The sequence below is a fragment of the Caloenas nicobarica genome, chromosome 4 (genome assembly GCF_036013445.1).
Source record: "Caloenas nicobarica isolate bCalNic1 chromosome 4, bCalNic1.hap1, whole genome shotgun sequence".
In the NCBI taxonomy this organism is placed as follows: Eukaryota; Metazoa; Chordata; class Aves; order Columbiformes; family Columbidae; genus Caloenas; species Caloenas nicobarica.
In genome coordinates, this window is record NC_088248.1 from 5,657,449 (window position 1) to 5,683,653 (window position 26,205).

The 26,205-nt window shown below is 40.5% G+C and overlaps 1 protein-coding gene across 4 annotated transcripts in view; it reads left to right on the plus strand.

The window, feature by feature from the left end:
- Positions 1–24,498, plus strand: part of BANK1 (B cell scaffold protein with ankyrin repeats 1) — a 134,994-nt gene extending 110,496 nt beyond the window's left edge. For all 4 annotated transcript variants that reach the window (XM_065634136.1, XM_065634135.1, XM_065634139.1 and 1 more), the window contains exons 11-17: positions 1,956–2,237; positions 12,372–12,440; positions 14,178–14,371; positions 15,666–15,729; positions 17,932–18,002; positions 20,904–20,953; positions 23,971–24,498. In XM_065634136.1, the coding sequence (XP_065490208.1) occupies positions 1,956–2,237; positions 12,372–12,440; positions 14,178–14,371; positions 15,666–15,729; positions 17,932–18,002; positions 20,904–20,948 (725 nt within the window). In that variant the 3' untranslated portion in view covers positions 20,949–20,953; positions 23,971–24,498. The remainder of the gene's footprint in view (positions 1–1,955; positions 2,238–12,371; positions 12,441–14,177; positions 14,372–15,665; positions 15,730–17,931; positions 18,003–20,903; positions 20,954–23,970) is intronic.
- The last annotated feature ends 1,707 nt before the right edge of the window (positions 24,499–26,205 follow it).

Here is a 26,205-nt window from a genome sequence, read left to right on the forward strand (position 1 = left end):
CAAAAGAATTCAAGCTTAAATACCAGTCTTAAATAGCCACATAGGAAAATAAAACCAACACCTTCTTATTTGTCATGGACACTACTGATAAGTGTGCCCACAAATTGCATCTCAGTTTCTCCACTGCTTATTACTGTTAATTCTGTTTTTAAATGTAGCATAACCTATTGGAGTCTTAAATTACCATCACCAAGGACTTTGAAGTTCACATAAGTAGACAGAAATAGCTTATAGCCCACTATAGGTAGGTTTTCATCCTGTTTTTTGCTGTCAAAGAAAAAGCTGGCTATATGCAGGAAGTCACAGGTGGATTCTAAGAGAAAGAGGGGCAAAATAAAATCAGTGTTAAAGATGTGGTTAGCTTCTTGTGAAATCCTCAGCTGCAGCTATATGTGTGCATAAATGAGGGGCCAGGTTTGGCATAGAGGATTTGTTAGTGTAGGTTTGATATAAATGCCTGTCTTGAAATAGCTCTGATGCGGCTCTACCATCAAGTAGCAACGAGACCCTCTCTGCCAAATGCCACTTGTCTGGTGTGGGCACCAGCAGAGAAAGTTTCTTGGCTACCCAAGCGTCCTGTGCTGAGTCCTGTGCTGGTGAGGCAGCTCTAACGAGTCATTGCTACGTATTTTTAGTCAGCCACTGGTGTTAGGTGTTGCTGTGGAATATCTAAAAGGCAAGTCCCCTCTTCTTGGCATCTTTCTTTTGGCAGTGGCACGAGAGTGCCCCCTGTGGGAGTTAAACGAAAGAACACCCTACAGAGAGAGAAACAGAACTTTTATGGTGACATGGAAACAAAATATTTTTCATATTAAATATGGCAGGGGTATTAATTCCACTTGTTTTAAAACATTTTTATGTGTTAGCCAGAATACATGTTGATAGTACATATTAATAATACATCCCATTTATACATGACACATCCCACTTATAAATGTACCACGCAAAGATTGTCGAGCTCCTCTGAACCTATAAACATATAAAACAATTCTTTAAATAGAAGCCAAAGGACTGAAAACACCAGTAGCGACCACAGCCTAGTTTAGTGGATTCACAGGTAGATTACAACACGAGGAAAAAAATGACTCAGTACAAGAATTCCAGTCAGGTCTACTGGTTTTGCAGGAAAGATGGGGAATCATCACCAGGAAGTTATAAACATTTAAAAGACCAGCCTCAGCAACAGCTTCTAATGCTTAGCAGTTTGTGGGCTTTTTAAAGACAAATCAAAACAAACCCAGGTATCAGGGAAACTCATTGATTCCTTTTAATGCTGTAAAATGTAAAAGCTGAAGGAAAGCAAATTTTGAGTAATCGTGTATATATGCAATACAGGGCATACAGAGAGCCAGGAAAATGATTGGGGTGTGGGCGTTTGGGTAGTCTTAACACAGATTATAAGAGGTCATAATTTTCATCTGCGCTGTAAAGGGCTTTTTAAATTTTTTTCACCTGGCCCTGCAGTACATCTTAGGAGAGCCCTCAAAACAAGTGAGACATGGAAGATGTAGGAAAGACAAAATCCATCATTTTCTGAAATAAATTTCAGTTCTTAAGTCATTGTTGCAGTAGCTAACAAGCAGCTCCAAAATGCCAAGGGCCACAGGTACCACTTACTTGGCTTCACCATTAAAGAACATGTTTGTGTGACTTGTGGGAGCAACTGGGGCACTCAGTAATTCTTTTAAATAACCCCTGTGTTTTGAGGCTAATAGCTAAGCATCTATTTTGGATAATCTGATGTGAAATCATGAGGAGGCCCTGAAGTTGGAATTATTCCTTTGGGACATCTTTTCTACTAACTTAGATCATCAGAAGCCTCTGAAAATCAGAGCGCTTCAGTTTAGAAGTGAAATTAGCTCTCTGAGTTGCTTTAGGAAACTCTAAAGCTTTAATTTAAGTCTAAATCTCCTTTCTTTACCCTACGTATGGAACACAATTCCTTGCTTTTTCAGAGAAGAATTTTGTGGAGGGCAGAAATGAAAGAGAACATGGTGATGGACTCGTAAGAGCGTGCTACGGAGAAGACCAAGATACATACAAGGGAGGGAGCAAAGAGGAGCACCCGTACGCTTCTGCAAATTTGGATGAATCTGTGTACGATTGCATACTGGCTGAGGAGAACAAAGAGAAAAGGAAAGAACACGGGTCTTTTATCATGAACAGGCCGCCAGCCCCTGCCCCTCGTCCCATATGTTCACTGGTCAGAGTTGAGAACACTCCCTATATAGTACAAGGTTAGTGCTGCTGCTTTGTAAATATTTGCTGGTAGAATATATACATGTCTCTTCTATTTGATGAATAATATTTTTAAAAGACTTGTTCAGTTACTTTCAAACTAACAAATTAGTTGATTCAGTCAACCTGTTCTCACCTTTCTCTGACTAATGTCAATTTTCAATTTGCATCTCAAATAGCATCACTTTTTTGGTTTACTTTTACAAAAACTATGATAATATAATGGAAAATTAAGAATTGCTGGGCTAGCTGTGAGTGTGTATGTTTTAACAGTGCAAACAGAATGTGCTATCTGGATCGCCTTGCCTTTCAGTTTTTACTTCATTCTGAGAGAGATTTTAGCCGTATTTTATTTTTTCTGAGGAGAGCAGTAGGGAGAAACGCCTGTGTGAGAACTCCTCTTTCAAATACCCTTTCTCCAATGCAAGATGCTAGAAATGGCCCTCTGAGGAAAGATTATGTCCTTTTAGCTTTTCTGTAAAAATTGGAGGACCTTTTTGAGCTTACTCATGGAAACGTAAAGCTGGAAGAGATTTCGGGTGCCTTGTAGTCCAATTCAGACTGAAGCCAAATTTCAAAATAACGAAAGGAATTTCTGTGAACCTACCGCAGAGATCTCTGTGTAAGCACCAAAATCCATCCTGTCTGCATTTCCAGACTCCTCTAGAAAAATTTGCCAATGTACGAGAATATGCATGAGAATAAATGGTAGAAAACCAGGCTGAGAAAGGACATCAGTAGATTGCTTACTCTATCCATGTTTTGTACTAAAACGGGATTAACAATACCCAAATCATCCTTTTTCATGCACCTCCCTTTTCATGCCAATTTCAGTCAATGATTTATTTGATTCTTCCTAGCTAGCTTTCCTCCTCCAGGCTGTAGAACTCCAGGTGAGGGCCAGAATGCATGGAGTAATGCGCTCATCATTTAGTTGCTCTTTCTTCAGCGTGTTCAGGAGGTATAAGGATGAATCATTACCGTAGTTAAAGTGTAATCCAAGAATAGATGTATATATAGGGGGCCTGTTACAACTTCAAAAGTCCTGAAATGACTCCTTTTACTGAGATTGCTGGAGCAGTGTCTTGAATCTTGGTCCTCCATCATCATAGACAGGCTGAGTGACTTGAAAACCCTTACCGTGAAGATGCATTATTTGGGAGATTGCTTTCACTGTCTTTTATTGCTCTCGAGTTTCTGCTTTGTCTACCCTAACTGTTCACTAAGGAAGACACTATCAGAGTGTCTTTGATGCATTGTGATTCGTTTATACCAGATATATATATATACACACACACACAAACACATACCCCCAAGGTTTTTATCTTTGTTTTTATAAACAGGTAGTGGTAGACAAATTAGGTTCCTGTTGTTCTGTGAAATCAGCCTCTGGCTCAAGTTCATTAACTTATACAATAAATGAGAAAAGTGGAAATGCTTCAAGAAAGCCCCAGCTGAGCACTCCAGCCTCTGTTCTCCTGGCCACGCTGATCGTTTCACATCTGGGGTTTCTCACGCTCCTGTTTTGTGCAGAGATTCCTGAGATAGACAGTGGAATTTTAGACAGAATTGATCTACCTTCAACTGAAAGATTTTTCTTGCTACTTAGATTGGCAATTTTTGTCCTTCTCCACAGTGATTAAAAAATTGTTACCCAGTCCAGCAATATCCCAGTTTCCAGTTTATTATATTAAAACTGCTTATAATTGGCGGGGGGGGAAGAAAAAATATTGTTTTGGCTGTAAGAACCAGAGAATTTCATTCCAGTCCATCATTAAAATCTGCATGTGTTTGCAGCCCTTGCTTTATAATTTAATCAAAGCAGTGTGAAATAAAATTACTCTGGCTAGTGCCTATACACATTTTTCATCCCTCAAATAAATTGATGATAGTTTCAGTTTTGTTTTCATATGCTGTGTTAAAAAGAACATTGCAGAAGGTGCAAAGTCAAATAATCACAAAGTTAGAACTGAGGTAGTTTTTGTGTTTTACTACTTTCTCCCTGACACAAACATGAGAATACAGTTCTTAAGTATATAGCTGTGTGCTGCTATTTATCACAGATATTTTGTTTCATCTAGTGATTGAAGTGGGGGAGCACAAGATGCAAAACTCTTCGGTGTTTTTCATTCTCATTTTTGTTTAAAATATAATTTGTGCCTGCCCTAGGTCCAATGCGGTTGTTCAGACCCTACCGTGATAAATGCTTTGATTTGTTCTGTATCCATGGAGTGTTTGGATGCCCAGTATGAAGTAACTAAGATGCCATTTTGATATGAACAGTATTATACAATGCTTTCCTTGTTCAAAGCAGAAATCCCTTTGATTTCAGTGGCCACTATGAGTGCTCAGAACTTCACATTCATGTGTCTATTCAGCACCCTAATGTCAGGGATTCACAAGCCCAATTGCTGGCTTAAATGACTTGTCTGGGGTTATGTGGAGGCTTTGTTAGAGAGAAAAGTCCTGTTCCGTGGAGCAACTTTTAGCTACTCACCTGAGGTACCCTTCCCTCCTCTGTATTCTCTCTCCATTCACTAAATAGCTTTTAACTTCTAAACCAAATTAAATAACATTCCTGTAAGAAACAGTTTGTCTTCACTGCACAGTTCTGGTTGATCTTCATAACCATTCCCTTCGGGTGTTCAGTAAGGAGCAATGGATTAGAGAATGGAGCATGATGAAGGGAGGGGGGCTGTATTATGGCTCCACAGCCTCCACAAGTGGATCCCCATGTACCCTGGGAGTTAATGGAAAGAACGAGCTTCATGCTGCAAGGATTGCAGGGGCTGTTGTGATAGTGCCATGCAGAGATGCAAGAGCAGGATTTCTTTCTACCCTTTACCTGCTGGGTAGGAGTGGCTGACACGCCAGAGGGCTGTGCTGCCATCCAGCGAGATCTGGACAGGCTGGAGAGTTGGGCGGGGAAAAATTTAATGAAATATAACAAGGGGAAATGTAGAGTCTTGCATCTGGGCAGGAACAACCCCAGGTTCCAGTACAGGTTGGGGAATGACCTATTAGAGAGCAGTGTAGGGGAAAGGGACCTGGGGGTCCTGGTGGACAGCAGGATGACCATGAGCCAGCACTGTGCCCTTGTGGCCAAGAAGGCCAATGGCATCCTGGGGTGTATTAGAAGGGGGGTGGTTAGTAGGTCCAGAGAGGTTCTCCTTCCCCTCTACTCTGCCCTGGTGAGACCTCATCTGGAATATTGTGTCCAGTTCTGGGCCCCTCAGTTCAAGAAGGACAGGGAACTGCTGGAGAGAGTCCAGCGCAGGGCCACGAAGATGATTAAGGGAGTGGAGCATCTCCCTTATGAGGAAAGGCTGAGGGAGCTGGGTCTCTTTAGCTTGGAGAAGAGGAGACTGAGGGGTGACCTCATTAATGTTTATAAATATATAAAGGGTGGGTGTCACGAGGATGGAGCTAGGCTCTTCTCGGTGACAACCAACAGTAAGACAAGGGGTAATGGGTTCAAGCTGGAACACAAGAGGTTCCACTTAAATGTGAGAAGAAACTTCTTCTCAGTGAGGGTGACAGAGCACTGGAACGGGCTGCCCAGGGGGGTTGTGGATTCTCCTTCTCTGGAGACATTCAAAACCCGCCTGGACGCCTTCCTGTGTAACCTCACCTAAGTTTTCCTGCTCTGGCAGGGGGATTGGACTAGATGATCTTTTGAGGTCCCTTCCAATCCCTAACATTCTGTGATTCTGTGATTCTGTGATTCTGTGATACCTACCCACAGATTTGTCCATCCGGACAAATTGAGTGGCTGAAGTCCCACACATCTAAATCCATGAAGGTCCTTTAAGCAAAAGTGATGGTGTTTCCAGAATAGCAACAAAGCAAGCAAGCAAATAGTCTTCTTTGTAATAAGTAGCTTTCAGGCACGTGGAAGCACACGTTTAGACCAGGCAGAAAGCCTGCTCAGTGTGGATTGACACGGGGTGCTCGGCAGAACAGGATAGCGGAACTGTTGGTCTGTAGAAAACAAGCTGTTTTTTAGAGTCACTTTCAGAGCAGGATCCCTTCCAACCCAAACTATTCTATGATTCTGTGATCTACACTTAGAAACCTAGGCAGTAGACACTCAGTGATGCATATTGTCATAACTGAACTACTGCAATCTACAGTTCGAGCATCTGACCTGAATTTGCTGACAAATACATTCTGGTAAGTGTTCTAACCACTTTTAATTGGTTTCATTTAGCCTATTATCAAATTTTAATGAACATGCAAACTACTGTATTGAACACTGCTAAACATGCAGCATGTTTAACGGAGAGTACGTGTATTCTTTAATTCAGACCTCTGCAAGAATTCTGCCTTCTATGTGAAAGGCTCGTCAACCAATGGAGCTGCAAAATGGTGCCAACTAACTTGTTGTCCAGATGGTGTGCACTCTTAGTGTGCTCCCTTTCCATTCCTCAAGTGTTTAGTAATCCTTTGTAGATTATTTCAGTGTTTTTTCAATAGTCTGCTGCCAAAAACAACTGTTAAATAAATGGATGAAGGTGTCGTATTTTCAGTTTACAGTGCAATTTTAATGCTTCCTATTGATACCAGATTTGATTAAGCTGGAAACCGAAGTCCCCAGTATATTCTTAGGACAAGTGCTTGAGTTTCTGTAATACCTCCCTACCATTTCTGAAGTCTGACCTACCAGGACTGCCTCGGGGCTTAAGGATTACATTAATGTCCTGGTTTGATCATTTACCCTCTTATCAGACACCAGCATAAATAAAACTTGGTATGTTATAGCCTTTGTTGCTTTGCAAACCTCTCACAAAGCCCTGGAGGAATGTATTTCCCCTCTGTGCACTGGAAATGTTTTACTATTTAAAGATAGCTGTCCGTGGGACTTCACACTAGGGTTAAAAGAAGCAGAAAAATATGTTTCCCACTTACAGTCCCAGAAGAGAATAATAGCATTCTCCTTGCTCACCAAAGTCACAGGGTATGCAGGAAAAGTAGCAGCCAGTGGATATTTTTAGGGAAGGAGAATATCTCGTGTTCAGAATAGACAACGTAAACCCAAATGAAATGAAAAAAAGTCCAGAACAGAACTGTTAGTGTCTTGGCAACTTCTCAGGCTGGTTACTGGGAACTATAGTGATCGCATCCTGAGTTACCAATTCATGTTATGCAGATAGTTTAAATGGTCTAAAGCAAGGATCTCCAAAGTGAAGCTTTAGAGCCCATGCAAACTGCAAAATATTTGTGTCCCCCAGAGGGATTTTTTAGTACTTTTCTACAGTGAGTACAAAGTACTACACTGCAGATGAATTTCATTATGTATCTCCAACTTCATGGTGGTTTTCCATGAATAAAATACTAGGAACCACTATTTAGCTGTCTTAGGGCACTTCGACTGTTTTAATAGACCTGGTTGGGAAGTGCTGTACTGGCTTCATCTGCTGCGTTCATTCAGTCAGAGTTTTTGCTGTCTTAACTTTAGTAGATTGAAACATGTACTGAATAAAGTGCACAGAGAGGAAATAGTTATAGGATGCTCCCTGGTTGAAAAGCAAACTGTTCTAAATAGCGTATTTTGGGTAAAACCAGGTAAAGAGTCTTCCCCTTTTTGCTTTTCTCTACTGAAGAAAAAAGGGACTGCGGAAGTATATTCAGGTTTGGCATGCCGGAGCAAATATTCTTGAGTATATTGCTAGAATCCTTCCAGCTTCCATAATCCACTCAGTTAAATTTCTGACAAGACCAACAGTGGGAAGAGTTCTCTTTGTTGCATAGGGTACAGCAATTACATCGACACTGCCTTCTGCACGGCATCTCCCACTAACCACCGGTACCTGTTCTCCCTCGCTCTTTGCCCTTTCTGTAAGACGGAATTCTGGTATTATTGTTATTATCTTGGCTCAGCGTAGGGGAGTCATCTCTGTGCGGTCTCCTGAGGTCCCTCCCTGAGCAAGGCTGCCGGGCTTCTAACAGCTTTGAGCTCGTATCTGACAGACTCAGAATCTCTCTGCAAATTGGGAAGAGAATTGCTAGTGAGCATGTGTTTATTTTTGGATTAATGTTTTCACGTTGTCATTACACTGTGATTCTTTTTAAAGTCAATTTACTTTTGATCTGAGAAAACTGGGGTTTTTTTTCAATCTCCACTGACTAATTATTTGGCTGTGGAAGGCAGAGGCTGACAACAGCCTGGCCCAGTTGTGGTGAGTGGATGTGCTGCTGTCGCTGAAACCCCCTGCAAATCACGGAGCGGCACAACACTTTGGTATTGCTGCAGCTGCCTTTCACATCACCTGGTCTTTATTCGGATGAAGTGACTGTTGTGTATTCTCATAAATGTCTTGAGTGTCAGGCAGCACATTTAGAACAGCTCGGAACTCCTGTACCAGTTTAGGTGTGGTCACTGGTTTTCTCACACCAGCACAGTTAAAACTGGCCAGTGCTCTTCCCATTGCCCGCACAGCACGAGCACATTCCGACACCGATGCTCCCGGGACAGAACAGCTTCTGGGATTTGAGCCTTTATTACCCTGCCCAGCCCAGCCAGCCCTTCTCCACAATGCTGGACCTAACTAGACCAGAGCCAGGACCTGATGAGCTTTTCTTCTGTGCTCAGCTCTGTTGCCTCGGAAAAAATACAAAAGGCCATACTGTTCACAGTGTCCCGTTTCCTTAGTTGATTTTGTGTTATGAATCACTAGAGTTTTTTGTTTTCATCTTAAGTGTGTGGAATATTTTTAATAGATTTTAGGAGTGGTCCTTAATCATCTCTGTCTAGTCCTCATGCTGAGTGATGCTCAGTGTGTCAGCAAACAAAACAGACAAAACCAAAATGAAATCTAAAACAACGTGAACAAACATCTGCAGAGTTCTTATCTCCTGAATCATAAACATCATTCTGCTATATTCCTTCCTTAGTATTCTCTGTGTATTTGTCATCCCTTGCTGTGCTACATCTAATTTACAATCTAATCCCTACCGGAAAAAGCACTTGCAAGTTTTATTTGCCCAGGTACTATACACACAGAGTTTAAATGTTAAAATGTTTAAATAATGGGGAAAAAATGGAGTGGGCAAAGATAGAAGTCTCTCCCTGCAGCATGTTCCAACTAGCAATTCACCCCTCCTTCTCCATTCTTCCGTTAATCGCGAGTTAATTGTGTGACGATTCTAAAATGAATGAAGCAAAAACCTACTTAGATCAAGAAGGAAGCTTACAAACTCACTGTAATTTGTAACTGAGTTGAGATGTGTTAATAAGTTCAACCCTAGTGTATTAATTAATTTGCATTATCACTTAGCCTTGTGTTTCTATAAAGATTTTGTTCCCCTGGATTTTAAGTTTGAATGTTTCCTAAATAAAACAGTCATTGCGATAGATAATTTTGTTTGGAACATCAGCTCAATGAAGCTGATGAATAAATGCATCTTGAATTTCCCTAAGCAAAGTGAATTCAAATTAGTGATATTTATTGATTTTTTTTTTTCCCCACTGTGTCTCTTCTCCTTTGTGTTTGCTCTGCTGAAAGTGTTGAGTAAGTAGCATTAGGTGTGAGTAGCCCAGATATTCTTCCAGAGGGGGAGGATCATTGGTCTGGCTTCACGTGAATCACTGGTGTATAGTGCCAAACAGTGGTTTGATTTGTAGAGGTAATGTTGTTAATACAACAAAGTAGGCAACATCCCTCATAGCTTAGATGGGTAAAGTAAAATGGAAATTAGAAACCATATCTTGGTCGATTGTTGCCTTTTAACTGATAGGAATTGTCCTCTCTTGTGATGTAACTCTTTTGATTGCTCGTGTTTCTAATTGTAATCACTTCTTCGTGGTCTATCACTAAGCAATTTTTGGAATGTCATAGCGCATCTGTGATTCCGTGCCGTTACAGCTTTGTGTTAGAACCTCAATTAATTCTCAAAATCAAATTCCTGTCCTTTTTGTCAACCTGCAGCTATTGTAAAAAGTGTCATTCTCTCTTTCCAGACCATTAAAACTCATCACAGTTTCTTGCACAGTTGTGTGACTATAAAATGCTTTTTTTGGGCAGAATTATACACAAGAGACTTAGATTTCCAGTGTTTCTAGCCCTTTCATTTGTGGTGATACCATGAAAATATTAACCACATTTCAAGCCTCGTAATATTATTTACCTGCATGTGCAGACAGCCTGAAACAACATCTGTAGCTTGTGAGACTGAGATTAAAAAGGCAATTCAGAGTTCCTTGGATCTCCCTCTTGTTTCAAGCCTTCTGTTAAGGATTTTCCCAGAGTTCTGCGTATGTGCCATGAAATTTGTTTTGTCACACTTTTAAATGTTGTTTTCTGGTTTCATGTCCTACTAGAAAATACTGCAGTAGTTTCTTACTCTCTGAGTTTGCTTTCCTGGAGAAATATTGAGGTTACGTTACATTCCTAAAAAGTGATCTTACTACCTAAGACATAAAAATATATTTATGGCATGCAAAGAACTTAATCCGTGTCCTGTAGCAACTGAAGAGAGGAGAGGGAATAAAGTGGAATTACTTATTACTTCTCTCAGCCTCCTTTAATTCTGAGAAACTGAGAGAGGAGATACATTGGGGACAAAAATGATGTAGCATGTATTGAGTTGGGAGGTTTAATTTGTAGATTTTGACCTACAAGCATCTATGGGTACTTTAGCCAGTCACAATGTGATTAAAAATTGAACAGGACTCTCTGATCATACAGATATTACTGAAGGGTGCACATTAAGTAAGAAAGCATTACAGAAGTACCGCATCTTTTAATTCAGGCAGAGAGGCTCTGAAAATATAACAATATATATCCTTCCTCCATTGAAGGACTATGGCATTCTGACACACGAAAAAATTGCTATATTATGAAGGAATATTCATTTTATCTTCTATAAGAAATAATAGAATATATACCTGTGCAAGATTACCCATTTCTTTCATTCCACTGCTGTATTCAGGCAGTTCATAAGTAACTCAAATGTGGGAATGAAGGAGTAAATTGCTGGAGCCTTCCCTAACCCTGTGGCAGTCGTGTGCGTCCACACGTCTTTCCAAGCATTCCAGAAGCAGGAATTTGCTTTCATTTACCTCACCCACACTGAGTACTTCTGCCAACTAAAACCATTTCAGCAAGATGCAGCAAAGTGGTTTTAACAATTTTACTTTGAACTGGAAGAATAATTCCATTTGTGATTACTCCAACACTGCTGAACTCAGCAGAAATTTCAAAGCCTATCAATTAAAGTGCTTTCCAATCAGGGACATTGGTGAGTACATCCCTTCTTCTCCTTATGCAGTAAAATTCAGGGCTGCCTGCATTGCCTTGGTGTTCTGGTTACTTTAATTCTCTCTTTAAAAAAGGAATGCTATTTCAAGTCTAGAAGAAAACACTGCAACCATAGTTACTGCCCCTTCCTCACCGTCCCAGCCGTCTGGATCATGTGTTTTACCATTTTCCCTGACAGAAGTGGCAGCAGCTGGAGCAGGCAGGGAGCAAAACAAGGGCCAGCAGGTTTCCCTGGTCCGGTGCAGAGCGTGTCCGCTCTGCCGTGTGAGCGCTGGGCCCCGGACCCCTCTGTTGAACTGGCACGTTTGCTGCGTTGCAGTGATGTCAGAAAGATCACCGAATGGGAAAGAATTATTCTAGATTCCCCAGGAACGGGGAGGATGGGCTACGCTCGTGGAATAAGTGAACATGCTTGGCTGTTCCTGCTGCTTGAATACAGTACGCAAAAATACACACATACCGTTTCTTAAGCAGCGTCATTATTCTCACCTAGAACTATTGGTTTTTTCTGCCTTAGCTTTCCCCATAAAATAAGAAACAGGCTGCAGTAGGTGTCCGTACCATGTGAAGAACTCCCAGATCTAGCTGTTTTTTCTAAACAAGTAAGATGTTAATGTGATAAGTCTATTTTATTTTCTTCAAAGCTTCTTGTCATTATATATGTAATATTGGTAATCCTGCCATTCTGTGCAACAGAACAATTTTTCAAGTAATTAACATTAGGCTGACAAGTGGGTTGAGAAGTACTCCTAGGCTGGAACAAGAAATTTATTCCAGCCTGCTTTCATGAGCCTCCTTCATTTGTTCAGAATGTGCAATGGGTTTTTATTGCCATTTTTTACCATCTTCCTTATATTCTTAATTTCGTTGTAGTGTTTCAGCAAAAGGCCACTCGAGTGCCCAGCGACAACGACAGGACGTACTGTGATGCCAGGAAGCCCGGTACAGAATTTAATTCAGCTCTTTAACTGCCTTGTTGCTTTTCAGTAGAACTAGAGATTTGCTGTGACTTGATTTGGGCTGATTTAGCATCTATTTTCCCACATACGATTTATATCCTTAATGGTGTTACAGCATTAAGAGATCAGATTAAAGAAAGAAAAAGAAAAGTTACAGTCTTGTGGGCAAGATTTGTAGAGGCAGAGTTACTTTAGTCTTTTCTGTCTCCTTTCTCCATTGTGATTAAAACCTGAGTACCCCAAGATCCATGTAAAATGAATTACTGGTGGCAGTCCAGTTGCTGGTCGAGCTGTAGCGCATCAAAATGCCGCTACCATAAATTCCATTAATGGCACACTAAAATAATTAAGAAGGTTATGTACAAAATGAATGAACATTGAGTTAAGATTTTTCCTCCCTCTTCTGTTAACAAGTAGGATTAAGGCATATAGAGCAGCACATAATCACCTATTTATTTCTGCAGCGGGGAGCCGCAGTCTCCAGTGCTACTGACATTACTTTTCATGAATGCTAAGCCACTTTAGGAAAAGAGTACAGGACCTTCTAGATGTTATTATGTTGGCATATTGGTAGCATACCTCTGCAAAAATTATATATATGTCTATAAAACAGAGTAGTTTTTAAGGGTCTGAGGAAATACACCCCATCCCCTTTTGCTGATATGAAAAATGCAGTTTTACCTAAACTGGTCTGATCTCCAGATAATCTTACCAGATGCAAGGCATTAGGGACATTACTGTGTCACAACACAAACAATTAGCTGAGATGCAAAAGAGTAGAGATTTATGCCTAATATGAGAGAAGCCACAGTAGCTGCTTTTTCACTTCCTTAATATGTTTCCCTTTGCACAGCCTTTCCTTACTTCAAATAAAGACACTGGTGCATAACAAAGCAGATAAATCTGACCCAATTCATCATACGTTTTAAACTTTTAATGTGGCTGCATTCCCTGTACAGTGAAACAGGCGCTTTATGGCACCTTTGCAGCAGCTTCATAGAGGGCTCAGAGAGCCCCATTTAGCCCCGTTTAGCGGCTGCTCGTGTGTTCTGGGTCGGCAATTTCAGCATCAGTATCTTGGAGAAACGCGATGCTTCACCTCCCTGGACCAAGCTGGGAGTCTGATAACACACGTCTCCCTGTCATTTCCCCTTGGTTGTGCAGCTGCATCATAATCTCTAGGAGGAGCAAGTTGTAATGTTTGCTTGTTGCTGCAATGTAGTCAGTAATTTGGGGGAAGGAAATAAGTGTGACATTTCAAAATGCTTTTTGACCAAATTTCAGTCCCAGCTTTTGAAAAATGTCATGTGTGAAGTTGGAGAAGGGAAAAAAAAAAAAGGTGGCACTGTGGATATTTTTTGTCTTAATGTAGAAACAAATTCCTTTAAAAAGTCCATAGTATAGCTTTAGTGCTAGAAGGAAATTCTTGTATGAACTGAAACCAATGGAGAATCCATGGATCAGGGCAATAGGAATTAATGAAATGTTTAAGATGCTGACAAAGAGTTATGGTAGAATCCTCATTGATTTATTGCATTCCTCTCATTAAAAGAAGAAAAAAAAAAAAAAAAGGGAGGGGGGAGCCACCCTAAAGCTGGTGTGTTTTTATTGATCTCAGATTATAAAATCACTGCTTACATGCCATTGTTGAAAAAAGTGCTTACATCATAAAGAAAAGAATGAAATGGGTTAATATTATTTTCTACCTTTATCTTCCTAGGTTTTGTAGCCGCACACAGAGGCCACGCTGACACAGTACCTGATAGCACTGTGAAACACAACATCCCCGCTGAACAGGAGGAGCTCATCCGCTGGCAGGAACAGGTGAAAAAGGAGGCAGTTTCTGTGGATGAAGCCCTTGACAGATTTAAACAGTGGCAGAATGAAAAACAGAGACTACAGTCCACTCAACAGGTATGAGTCTGAAATGTATGCTTCTTGACGGGAATCTTGATAAGAAATTCCAAAAACAAACTCTTGTGTTTTGGCTTCTACATGTGAGGTCAAAAATAAGAGTCATGATTTATGTGCCCATCAGCTCCCAAGGAACTTGCTGCTTATGGTTCAGAATCTTCTAGATACCGGTTTCCACCGTTGGTTGATTACTTGAGAGGCTTCCTGAATTTATTTTGCCTGACTTCAGGTGCTGTTGCATTTGGTTAAAATCCTGAGTTAAATACTTGAGTCTTCTGAGACTTGTGTTTTAAACTGCCAGGTGATGCTTGGATCTTTGCATCTTTTATGAAACCACAAACCTTCTGTAGCTGAACAGACCAATGTGCTATTGAACAGAAACATAACTATATCAAGCGTGCGTTGTTAATGTATAATGTCTTACCTCGGGCTTTATGCCTGTCTGAAAATGCTGAATCTACTTAGTGAAATTCACAATTGTCAGCAGTGCTCTTCAGCTCTTTTATATTCAATATGTGGAGCAAACTGAGGTGCACAAAAACAGGATTTACAAAAGCCCACACACTGAGTCACTGAAAGAACTGCATCAAAGCTAGAAGCTAAGGAGAAAGGCATGGGGAGGAGGTTTGTTAATTATTTTAACAAGCCAGCTAAAGGAAGAGGTTATGCCCTCATTTTATATGAGGTCCTGCATTAACAAAAATATTTTCTTGTTGTCCTTTCAGTGCATTGAGTAGACAGAGGCAAACCAAAGCTGGTCTGCTGCTCTACAGAGTAGGAGACCTATCAGATGCTGCCAACAGGGAGAGATTAAATGCTCTGTGTTTGCATTTACCAAAGAAATAGTATGAGCTTTGTCATCACAGTGGAACACTGAGCAGCACAAGTGCAGGGGCTTCCAACAGCTTCGGAGCCCGATTCCCAGGGCAGGCACCAATATGAACATGATGAATTTACCTTATGCTATCACCGCAGTTGTCCAGTTCTCACTGGGATTTTCGAGGAAAAATCATGTGTCCAAAGCAAAAAAATAACACCCCAAGGCTCCAGAATCAATGTAACTTACTGATGGGGAAAAACTCCACAAGACTCTTAGGTATAAATTCTAAAATCAGCATCTACTTATAGCACATCATAGATGTTTTTCAGCTTTTTAGAATTATTTTCCTGTAGAAAGAAGCTCGATGTTCAGAATGCTGAAGAAGCCAGCTTGTTATAGTTAGTCATTCTTTCTACAGTAAACTGCCATTACTGATTTCTGCTGCTGGTTTTATGCTTGTTTTTTACTTAAAAGGAAAAAGTGCAGCACCTTAGAGACAGCACTGCTGGAAACAGACCAGAAAAGGAAAACGTGAGTGGTAAGTTGCACTTTCCTCTGCTTTTCAGAACACTGAAGCCCTGAACTGCAAGTAAACTGCAAAGGTCTGATCCAAAGCATAAGCAGACTTCTGGATCAGGCATTGAATCTGTAATGAGCATTTTCTGTCAGTAGTTCTAGTGCAGTCAGGCCTTCGGCAGGGTCAGGATTTCATCCCAAAGATGAGCTCACTGAGAGTTAATGTGGCAGAAAATTTATGAAGTCTTTGTGGCTCAGCTTTTCGATAGTGCATTTCCTACTCCTTCATCACAATGAGGGTAGATGATTTCTTTAGAACAATTTACTTGATGACTTCAATATTTTATGAATCAGCTATCAATTTGCACTTGCAAATTCTTGATGAACTTTCCACTGCTACAGCAGTTTAGTATTACGCCTCATTAATAAAAGCTGTACCATTGGTCATTTAAGATGTTTTGGTTTTTTTTCCCTTTGTGATGGAATGTCATCTGCAGCAGTATAAATCACCTGCATTTCCTGCAAACGATTTTCCTCTTGTTGTTATGAAAAGATTGTATTAGATAGCATTGACTTTAGGCCTGTGATTTCTGTAAACTTCAGTACATACATGTTCTTGGAAGGGAAATCTCGTATTTCTTTTTCACACTGGACTTCGTACAGTTGTGTATTACTATTTAAAATTATCCTAAATGTGATACTTCCTCACTGCAAGAGCAAAAAATAATCCACAGTACGGTATTCATTATTCTGTTAGAAGGTGGTGTATTTACATGGACTTGTGAGGTACTGTCGTTAAGGATGACCATGAGCCAGCACTGTGTCCTTGTGGCCAATGGTACCTGGGGTGTATTAGAAGGAGGATGATTAGTAGGTTGAGAGAGGTTCTTCTTCCCCTCTACTCTGCCCTGGTGAGACCACATCTGGAATATTGTGTCCAGTTCTGGGCCCCTCAGTTCCAGAAGGACAGGGAAGTGCTGGAGAGAGTCCAGGGCAGGGCAACAAAGATGCTGAAGGGAGTGGAGCATCTCCCGTGTGAGGAAAGGCTGAGGAGCTGAGGCTCTTGAGCTGGGAGAAGAGGAGACTGAGGGCAGACCTCATTAATGTTTATAAATATATAAAGGGTGAGTGTCACGAGGATGGAGCCAGGCTCTTCTCGGTGACAACCAACAGTAAGACAAGGGGTAACGGGTGCAAACTGGAACACAGGAGGTTCCACTTAAATGTGAGAAGAAACTACTTCTCAGTGAGAGTGACAGACACTGGACCAGGCTGCTCAGGGAGGTTGTGGAGTCTCCTTCTCTGCAGACATTCCAACCCGCCTGGACACCTTCCTGTGTAACCTCATCTGGGTGTTCTGCTCCGGCGGGGGGATTGCACTGGATGAGCTTTCGAGGTCCCTTCCAACCCCTGACATTCTGGGATTCTGTGAAATTCGTGCTGGCCCAGTGGCAGAGCTGCAGTCCAGACTATTTCTATTTCAGCTTTAATATCCTCCCTGGTAGGTAGGGGTGCAGCGTCCTGAGCACATGAACAGGCTCTGTCCGTCAGCCTTCACAAGGCGCTCAGAGCCTGAAGGCCTGAGGTCGCTGCGTTTGTTCCTACAGTCTGTTTTCTACAGGCAAGGCAAAGCTCGTGATGACATGAGGGTGATTCTTGGAAAGTATTTGTCTGTGGCGTTGCCTTTGAAGGCCACATCAGTCCTGCCTACAGAGGCTGTCCTCTCTCGCCAGAGTTTGGTTATTAAAACATACCAGCACAAAGGTAGTATTGGCACCAAAATTGTAAATTTTTTGAAAGAGCAAGGCTTGTATTAGCCAGTAACTCAGCTAATGATCCCTATTCCCTTCGGCTACTAACCCCTCTGCCCTGTGTTGCACTTCTATCCTGTGATGCACAGAAATCAGTGGGGAGAATCATCATGGAGGCCTCTGTCTTGTCCAGCCATGCACTTTATTACCAAATTATTCTTGAAAATAAGAACTTCTAAAAGATGGAACTCCCTCTACAGCTGGAGGCATATGGATGGCAAGAATAAAGAAGGGTGTTGGAAGACTAGTACTTAAGTCTGACATATTATAATAATATATAAAAATATACATTATTATATGCATAACAATATATAATTATATATATTTTATACACATAATAATATAATATAAAATATGTAATTAATAAATTGCCTGAAACAAAAATGACAATCATGTTCTTTTCTCTTTCACAGTTCCTAAGGAAAGAGGACCAGAGAGCATTTATTTTAGAGACTTCTTGTTCCACATGCCATTTAATAAAGCGGTATGTATGAATGTTAGCACTTCTCAGATTTGTGTAATTAATTCTAGTTTTCACATCTCTGTACAGACTCTCCAGCTCTACCTTTAAAAACATGGGCCTCCCTTTCCACATTCCATGTTTGAAATCAGGATTTGGATTGTCTTTTTCATAGACAGTTTTTGAAGACTTGATTGAGGATTCAAAGAGATCACATCAGAAGCCTGTTAGAAAAGGAATTCGATTTTATTTTAATGAGAAAATAAAATATCTGCTATAAATTAGTATGGGACATCATTTTTAGTTGCTTGATAAGTTTGATCTTGCTTCCACTGTAATGAAAGTTATTAATGGGAGTGGCACTCAGTTCAGTTTTCCATTATAACATTTGATGCTATCTCAAAGTTCGTGTCTCATTTTGTAACACTTTAATATAGAACTGAATAACACCCTCAAAAAAAAAATCAACTGCAAAGCAAAAAGTTCTGTCACTCTTGGAGTGAAATATCTGCAAAAGCCTATTTTAAGAACAGCTAAATAAGGACTACGCATGTAGAATGTTCATTTGCAGAAAGTACGGGCACAATTATTTATCTTGTAATTATCTACATACTACACACAGGGTCTTGCCCATAGACATTGATAATATCTTTTGTCCAAGAAGGGAAGATGTTAGCCAACACAATGACCAAAAAAGGCACAAGGCACCAGCATCCAAATGTAGTTAAACCTCACCTTACTCTGTGGTAATTGCTTCCTTGCCTATACCCTTAAGCATCAGATAAGGCTTAAGAGTATTGGGTTTGTGCACATCCACTAACAGATTGAATGGCAGCAGCTTAGACAAAATTTATGTAAGAATGACTAGACAAGTTTCCTTTAAAGTCTTAAGACAATACAGCTTTCACATAGATTCCCTGTCCATACTTTCTAGCACATAAGAATTTTTAAAAAACCCCTATATGATGCCTATCTACATCTTTGGACATTTGAATTACCTACGTGAATGTCATTTAGCTGTTTCTCAAAATGAGATTTCAAAATCTGCCTTCTATTGCAGTTACATTATGGCACCTTATGTGCCACATCCCACAGATTTAGTCATCCAGCATCTAAAAATAAGTGCAAGATTGCAGAAACTACATAAGATGATTTGAATTGCTTGTAGTTAGTTATCCCCTCACAGCTAATCTCTCTAGATCCTTGAACCTGGTCTTTAGGGATACAGCTAGTATAGCGTAAGATTCCTCATCAAATCCAGGAATGACTGATGTTCTGTTCTGCTCTCTTAGCATAGCAGCAAGAACTGAGCAGCAGGTGTCAGCGCTTCTTTGCTAGGTAATGGTCAAGATAGAGGCCACAGGAGACAAACTATAACTCAGACGGACTTCAGAAGACAAATACTGCATTAAGGAGATGTTAAGCTTGACTTTTTTTCTTTTTAATTATTATTATTTCAATGCCAGTAACTCACAGAATAGTTTTAAATGAATGTCAGTCTTGGGAAGCATCAGATCCTTAGTAGTCCTCCAGTGACAAACATATCCATGGGCAAATGAATAATTCAGTCTCTGCATCTGCTCCAGTCTTGGGATCCTTGGCAAGACTGGCAGGGGAGTGGGCCTGCTGTGGAAAGGTCAAAAGCTTTTTCCACAGGGAACTCAACTGAAGCCACTTATTTCTGAGCTGTTAAAATCAGTGGGTACTTACCCTGAAAGTGGCCTTCATAGCCAAGAAGGACAACTTTACTGTATGTTGCTAGAGAGTATTTAATACTGACCCACTCCTGTAAGGCGCTGTAAACAACCAGGTCATCCACTGTGGTAAAGGCATCCTCCACAGAATTTCTTCTTCCAGATTTGGATTGCCAGATTTGTAGATGCCGATGACAGTAGAGCAGGTCTGGTTTAATTAAGTTTGCTAAAGCAGCTGCCAAACACCAAATCTCTTCCTCAGCTCATCCAAAAAGCACTCAAAAGAGCACTATGCACCTTTTGCAAACTGGCAGGTTATTGATTAGGTTTGCTACCCTAAATGTCTGGCTTTATTCCCCAGTCTACCTTGTTTTTAGTCCAAGTTGCTAGCAGATTGCTTATTCATCAGCTGATGTCACTCCAACTTGCAGGTAGTGTCTAAGTAGAGTTCCCTGAAAACTAAAACACTCGCACTTAATTTTGAGCAATTTCCATTGTGTCTGACAGATCAATAGGAAGACGAACAGAGACAGACCCTAATTTTGACATTTGAATCCATGGGAACTCAACCCAGTTAGCAAAGGTGAAATAACTCAGGATCCTGAAGCACAGATGAAGGTTTTGTATGTGTGGGGAGTATGGAAGTCATGGAAAAGACTCTTTTTTCTTCATTACTTCAACCACATGCATTTCACAGGACTTCTAGTCTTGAAAATACTATTTGTTGGTGTCCATTGGACTTGTGAAGCTACGTCTTTAGCCTGGCTTATTTCCAGTTTCTTAAGTATTTTGTAGCTTCACACTATGCTCAAATTTAAAAGCGAGAAAATAACAAAAATCAGTTTCCTGCCTATTTGTCACCAAATCGTATCTTGATGAGGCAAGCCCACAGGCACACTGTTGACTGAGGAGTTCACCAGACAAGTGGATATCCTTGTACCCCTCAGCCTCTCCTAATTGCCACCAATAAACACCAGTCATGATGTGAGATCTGTACAAAGTCCGACTCAGGTCACTCTTCCACACAACACCTGCCTTTTTTTGTGGATGTCTCTTGCTCCACTGCTCCCAGGGACATGTGTTATATTCGCATTTGAAGTAAAACATATAAAAAGTAACTCATCCTACGTATGTATTTTGTGAATTATTCAGCTTTGAAAGACATTCTGCACTGGTCTAATTTATCACTGATATACATGACTATTTATTAATTGCATCTGTTTCTTTTCAGTCTCCAACTAGGAACCCAACAGACAAGGAACAGATGCCTAATTAGCTGAGGTAAGAGCACGTAGATGAACACACACACAGACATTATTTGTCATGGAAACTACCGCCCGTGGAAGTACTTTCCATCAGAGTACGTTCGCGTAACAGTAGAATGAAGTGCATCACGGAGGTTTGATATCATAAATAAACATGATCATTTTACGTTATCGTTTATAAAAAGAACTTACCTTTGTCAGGCGTCCACCTGTTCCAGTTGGGCAGATTTGCAAGCAGTTAGACACTTACCTGGCTTGCAGATGCAGTTGAAGAGCGTCCCCGTTAGTTATTGCAACTAATTGAGCTTATGCAACTAAAAGCTGTATTAGAGTGTAGTCTGACATACTGGTCGCATGTGCAGTATCAAACATATGGAATATCAAAATAGAGTTGAAAAGTATAGATGCAAGGATGTGTTCAGAGATGCTGATTAACCAAGAGACCAACAGTCATTTAAGTGCTGAAGAGCTTACAGGTGATGAGACTGTCTCCACAAACATCAGACTTTGCTGATGGTTGTGTTAGTGATTGTGAGTTTCTTGGGTTTGGAGCAACTAATGAGATCTTTAACAGTTGGGGCTTTTAATTACTCTTTGCTACCTGCGTGCATCCTCACAACAGTTTTAAATCTGTATGTCTGCCTTTCAATGAAACTTGATCATGGGGCTTCCTGCTAGGAGACAAAAGTAAATAAATCTGTTTTACAGCATTCAAGGGGGTTATTTGGGGTTTGGTGGTTGGTTTTTTTGTGAGATTCTTTAATGAGTTCAGTTTTTAACATCTGTGCTGAGATACAGCTTACCAGGAACTGAACTCAGATCGCCGGCTGAGGTTTTAGACCTCATGAATTATCTTGCATTCATTCTGAGAATAGGGTACAGTGAAATAATAACCTGGAAAGTTTCTTATTTTGCTAATCCCTCTGACAAAGAAGTCATGCAACCTTTCTTATGCATGGAAGGATGATTGCCATTAAAAGTTTAAGGCCAAGAACAAGGGTGTCTGCATTCTGTTAATGTATGTGCATATCTTTTCCTTGAGATCTTCGACAAATTTCCGATCCCATGGTTTTCTTAGGCACTGAATTTCTTCAGTCCATTGATCTCTGCAAGAACACTCTGTGCTGAACAGCTCCAAGAGCCCAGAGTTAAATTTTCATCTTCAGTTTTCTTTCCTTCAGATGAGTTTAGGACCTGAAAGTTTAAAATTTAAAGTCTACCATATTTTAGATATGAGTAGTATTTGTAATTTTGCATTATTAGAATTATAAAAGGGATTAAACTATATTTGTTCACATTAACAAAATGATAGAATTTATTCCTCAAGACAAATGTAATTTTAAAGGCTTTGTTAGCTAAGTTACTTTGATTCAATTTGCCTCTCCCACTTTTCCAAGCCGGGGGAATGACACGCTATAGACTGTAGCGTTATTTTTGTGGCGCTGAAGATGAAGAATCTTCAGCAGAGTCTTTTCAGCCACCCTTCTCCTGTGTAAACAAGAACAGTCTCATTTCTGGAGCCAGCTGCCCTCCTGCTCACTGGAGCATGGTGCCCACACCACAAAACAACAGGTACCTCCTCTGCTCCTGCTGATCCTCCAAGGCCCTTGGTCAGTGTCCCCTGCTCCAAAGTTTTCATAAGACTCAATAGATCAGTCTTACAGCATGACCTGAAAAATTAACGCTCCTTCAAGAGGCAGCTCGCCTCTACACGGGCTTTCCTCCCAGAGCTGTTTCCTTGACTGGAGCTGAAGTCACCTACACTAAATGGGTAACAATGCTTTGAATGTTCAAAGCTCTGAAGCTAGAGAAAAGTATTATGAAAAACTTGGTAATGGCAGAGGTGCTTATAAATTGCGGATTGCTAAAGTGAGATGAATCATTCAAGCGGGGGGAGGGGGAATTATCCTGGGATCAGAATAGGTGATCTCTGTCACTTTTAGGAAAAAGTTATGCAGGAGAGAAGGTGAGTTAGATGCGGGAGAACTTGCAAAATACAATTTATCGAGCATATTCAATCAATTCTGTTTGTGAATTACCCACACCAAACTCCGAGGTTCTGTTCTGCAAAGTATGAGCTCTCCATAGCATTCTTGCTCTTTTCTGTCTTCAGATTGGTTCAGAGGCCTTATACTACCTTACTACTAAATATACAAGTACTTGAAAAGCAAAGAGTTTATGTAGAGGCAAGTGTGCTGCAGCCATGAAGTAGCAGAATGGCCCTGGCAAGATGAAAAAAAAAACTGGTGGTTTGAGAGCTGCCTTTTTTTTCCTTTTGTCTTTTACACCACTTTCAGAGAGATCACATTAACAGAAATAGAACAGAGTTGGAATGTTCATTTACCCACATGCACCAGAAAACATGCATTTAAAGTGAAATTCTACAATCCTCTGAGATAGTAACTCCATGTCTGAAATGTATGCTTTCAGTACAAAACCAACACGATGTAGTTGTTTGGGGGCTTTTTTGTTGGTTTTGGTTTGACTTGGGTTTGGTGGTTTTGTGGGTTTTGTGGTTTGGTCTGCTTTGTTTTTTTCCAGACTGCAGTATTCTTTCTAAAAGTGATTAAGTGCATTCAGTGGTGTATACAGCAATACTGCATATACCACTTTGGAGGACTGGACCTTTCTTGTTAAAAAAAAAAAAAAGTATCTGAAGACAGACCACTCTGTTTTTATATGACTAACTGCAGGGAGATTTTTGAGTGTTGGATTATTACTAAAAAACCTGCAGATAAAGCACTCAAAACCTACATTTATATTGCTAATATTCTGTTTCTCCAAAGAGCTGAGCCTCCAAGCCCAGTGCAAAGTTGTGAGCTGTGTCGCTCGTGCCTGTCCGAGGATCATCACACTTCCCGTATGCAAGGGGAGAGGAGAATAACGGCGTTGAGATCCAGCTGGTGGCTCTGATGGAGCAGCCTGTGGTTTTGATTCTCTCATAGTCATTTCTACAAATAGAGCGTTTGATCTTATTCTAAACAAACACGACCAGTCTGTTGAATAACAGGCATTTTTCATTATTTCTTACAGTGTAATTCTCAGCCAGCTCTGCATCAGTTTCTTCGCTTGGCACCTCACACGTCTCGGAGCTGCGTGCAGCCGCTGCGACACGGCTGTGTCAGCATCACTGCGCTTTGGGGATCTTGGAATCTCTCACCTGGGCCAACCCAGGAAGAAGTCCAGTATCGCTAAAGCAAGTTAATAAGAGTTCTTGTAAAGTCAGCACTGACTTTTACATTTTTTCTTTGCCAGTTTTTGTAGGGGTTTTTTTCAAGATGACAGCTGAGGATTTATATAAAGATACATTGATGCTTCGGTTAATTACTTTTAAACTAATTTCAATTTTTCCATAATGCTTAGTAGTTGTTTAAAAGTAAATGTTATGCACCAAAGAGAAAGATCATGAAAAGTTATGAAAATTATGAAGTTATAATACATAAAGTTCAGTTTTTATTTTTTGCTAAGACATTTCTGTATAGACTTTGTATATAAATTTGTCTTTCCTAGGAATAATAATTGCACTCAAAGTAAAGCTAATTCCTAAAGTCAAACTATGTAAATCAGTACTAATTATCTACTAATGCATTAAAGTGATTACAAGAATTGGGTTTACAAGGAAATTGTGTTTTGCTTAGTAAGTTGCCTAAGGTAAGTGCTACGCAGAACAAAACCAGAAGAATCTCTACTGCATTTACACAGCAAAAGTAAAGGAATAGATATGGTTAACGGGTATAATGGTCTGCGTTCCCACAGCAATCTACTCCAGAATTTAAATGAGCATGTGACAATGCAGAAGTATGCAAGAACACCTGCCCTATCTCATATGCAAAGAAAAAGGAAAAAAAGATCTCATATGCAACCTGCAGAGGGTACAAGAGGATATTTTAACTTTCAGATAAGTAGGAGCTTAAACAGACTTGAGCTTCGCACGAGCCTTCAACATGCTGTTAGTGCCAAAATTGCCTCCACAGAGGTCTTAACCTTGTAGCTGCATGTTATTCCCAGACAGCTTTAGGGACCCGAATTGTTCATAGCAAGCCTCCCTTCAACATCTCAGTGGTGTTGAGCTCTGCTTTGCATATACTTGCACTTAAACTTAGGAAAAACTGAAAACTACCTATAATCAGAAACACTTAAGCATAAATAAATGGTGCTCCTAAACGACATGTTGATGTGCCTCCCAACTTTGGAAGAGGGGAGGGATTCAGTGTTCAGACTTAGGAGCCTTGAGGTTCATATTATTTTACCATTTTCAACAAACTATTGTGTCAAGAACCGCTACAAATGAAAATAAGCCAAAAATACAATGTTGGGATTTTAAAATAATGACACGATCTTTCAAGTTTGTATCACACAAATAGCTTTAGGCTAATTAAAATTCTATTTTAAATGAGGAAATTATCTGTTCTCTGGGGAAACCCCCCATTTCTGTTAGAAACACTCCCACAAACACTGCAGATGTATTGCTGTGAAGTCATAAATATTCAGTGACTGCTGTATTAGCGTGGCAACATAGCTTTGCTTTGCGTTCTGTACAAAGGCTTCTCTTGAGCTATCTGAACCACAGCAAAAGCCTCGAAATATGTAAGGACTCCCAGATTGGGAAATACAGTCAGTGCCTATGAAGTGAGGGACATGAGACTGCCAGGCTTTATAGGAGAAGGAGCTGTGATGTTTTAGACTTACCTGGCCATGTGGAAATGGAGTGAGGAGAATTACTTGAAAATCTAAATGTGTACAAGTTGTTATTTTCCCTTAAGTGTATTTTTTGGAGGGAGGAGAACCTCTTATTTTCTTATCAACTTCGCTAGTCAGTGTATCCCCTGGCAAGCGCTCCTGAGCAGCTGACGCACAAATTGAAAAAAAAATAATACAAATTATGGAAAGTTTCTTCATGTCAGTACCTGGTGTCTTTTCTGCAGTTTGATGCTTGTTCCTGTAGCAGAGGAGATGAAGGGACATGTCCTGGCAGGGTCAGTTGTCACAGAGCTCCAGGCAGGATTCTGGGTGCTCTCTGTGCTGCCAAGTGAGCAGCACTGGCCCAGTGGCCCCTTCGCCCCAGTGAGGGGGCACCTGGGAAATGGAAATATTTGAGGTCAATGGTCAGAAACTAACAAAACAGGAAACGGACAGAAATAAAGTGCAGAAAGTTACATCAGGGAAACACTTTGGGTTTCCTGGGGAGAAGAGAAACTACAATAATACAGCAAGAGTGCCAAACGCACACCTAGAAGCCAGGGTGTAGTTCCCTTCAGGAAATAATTA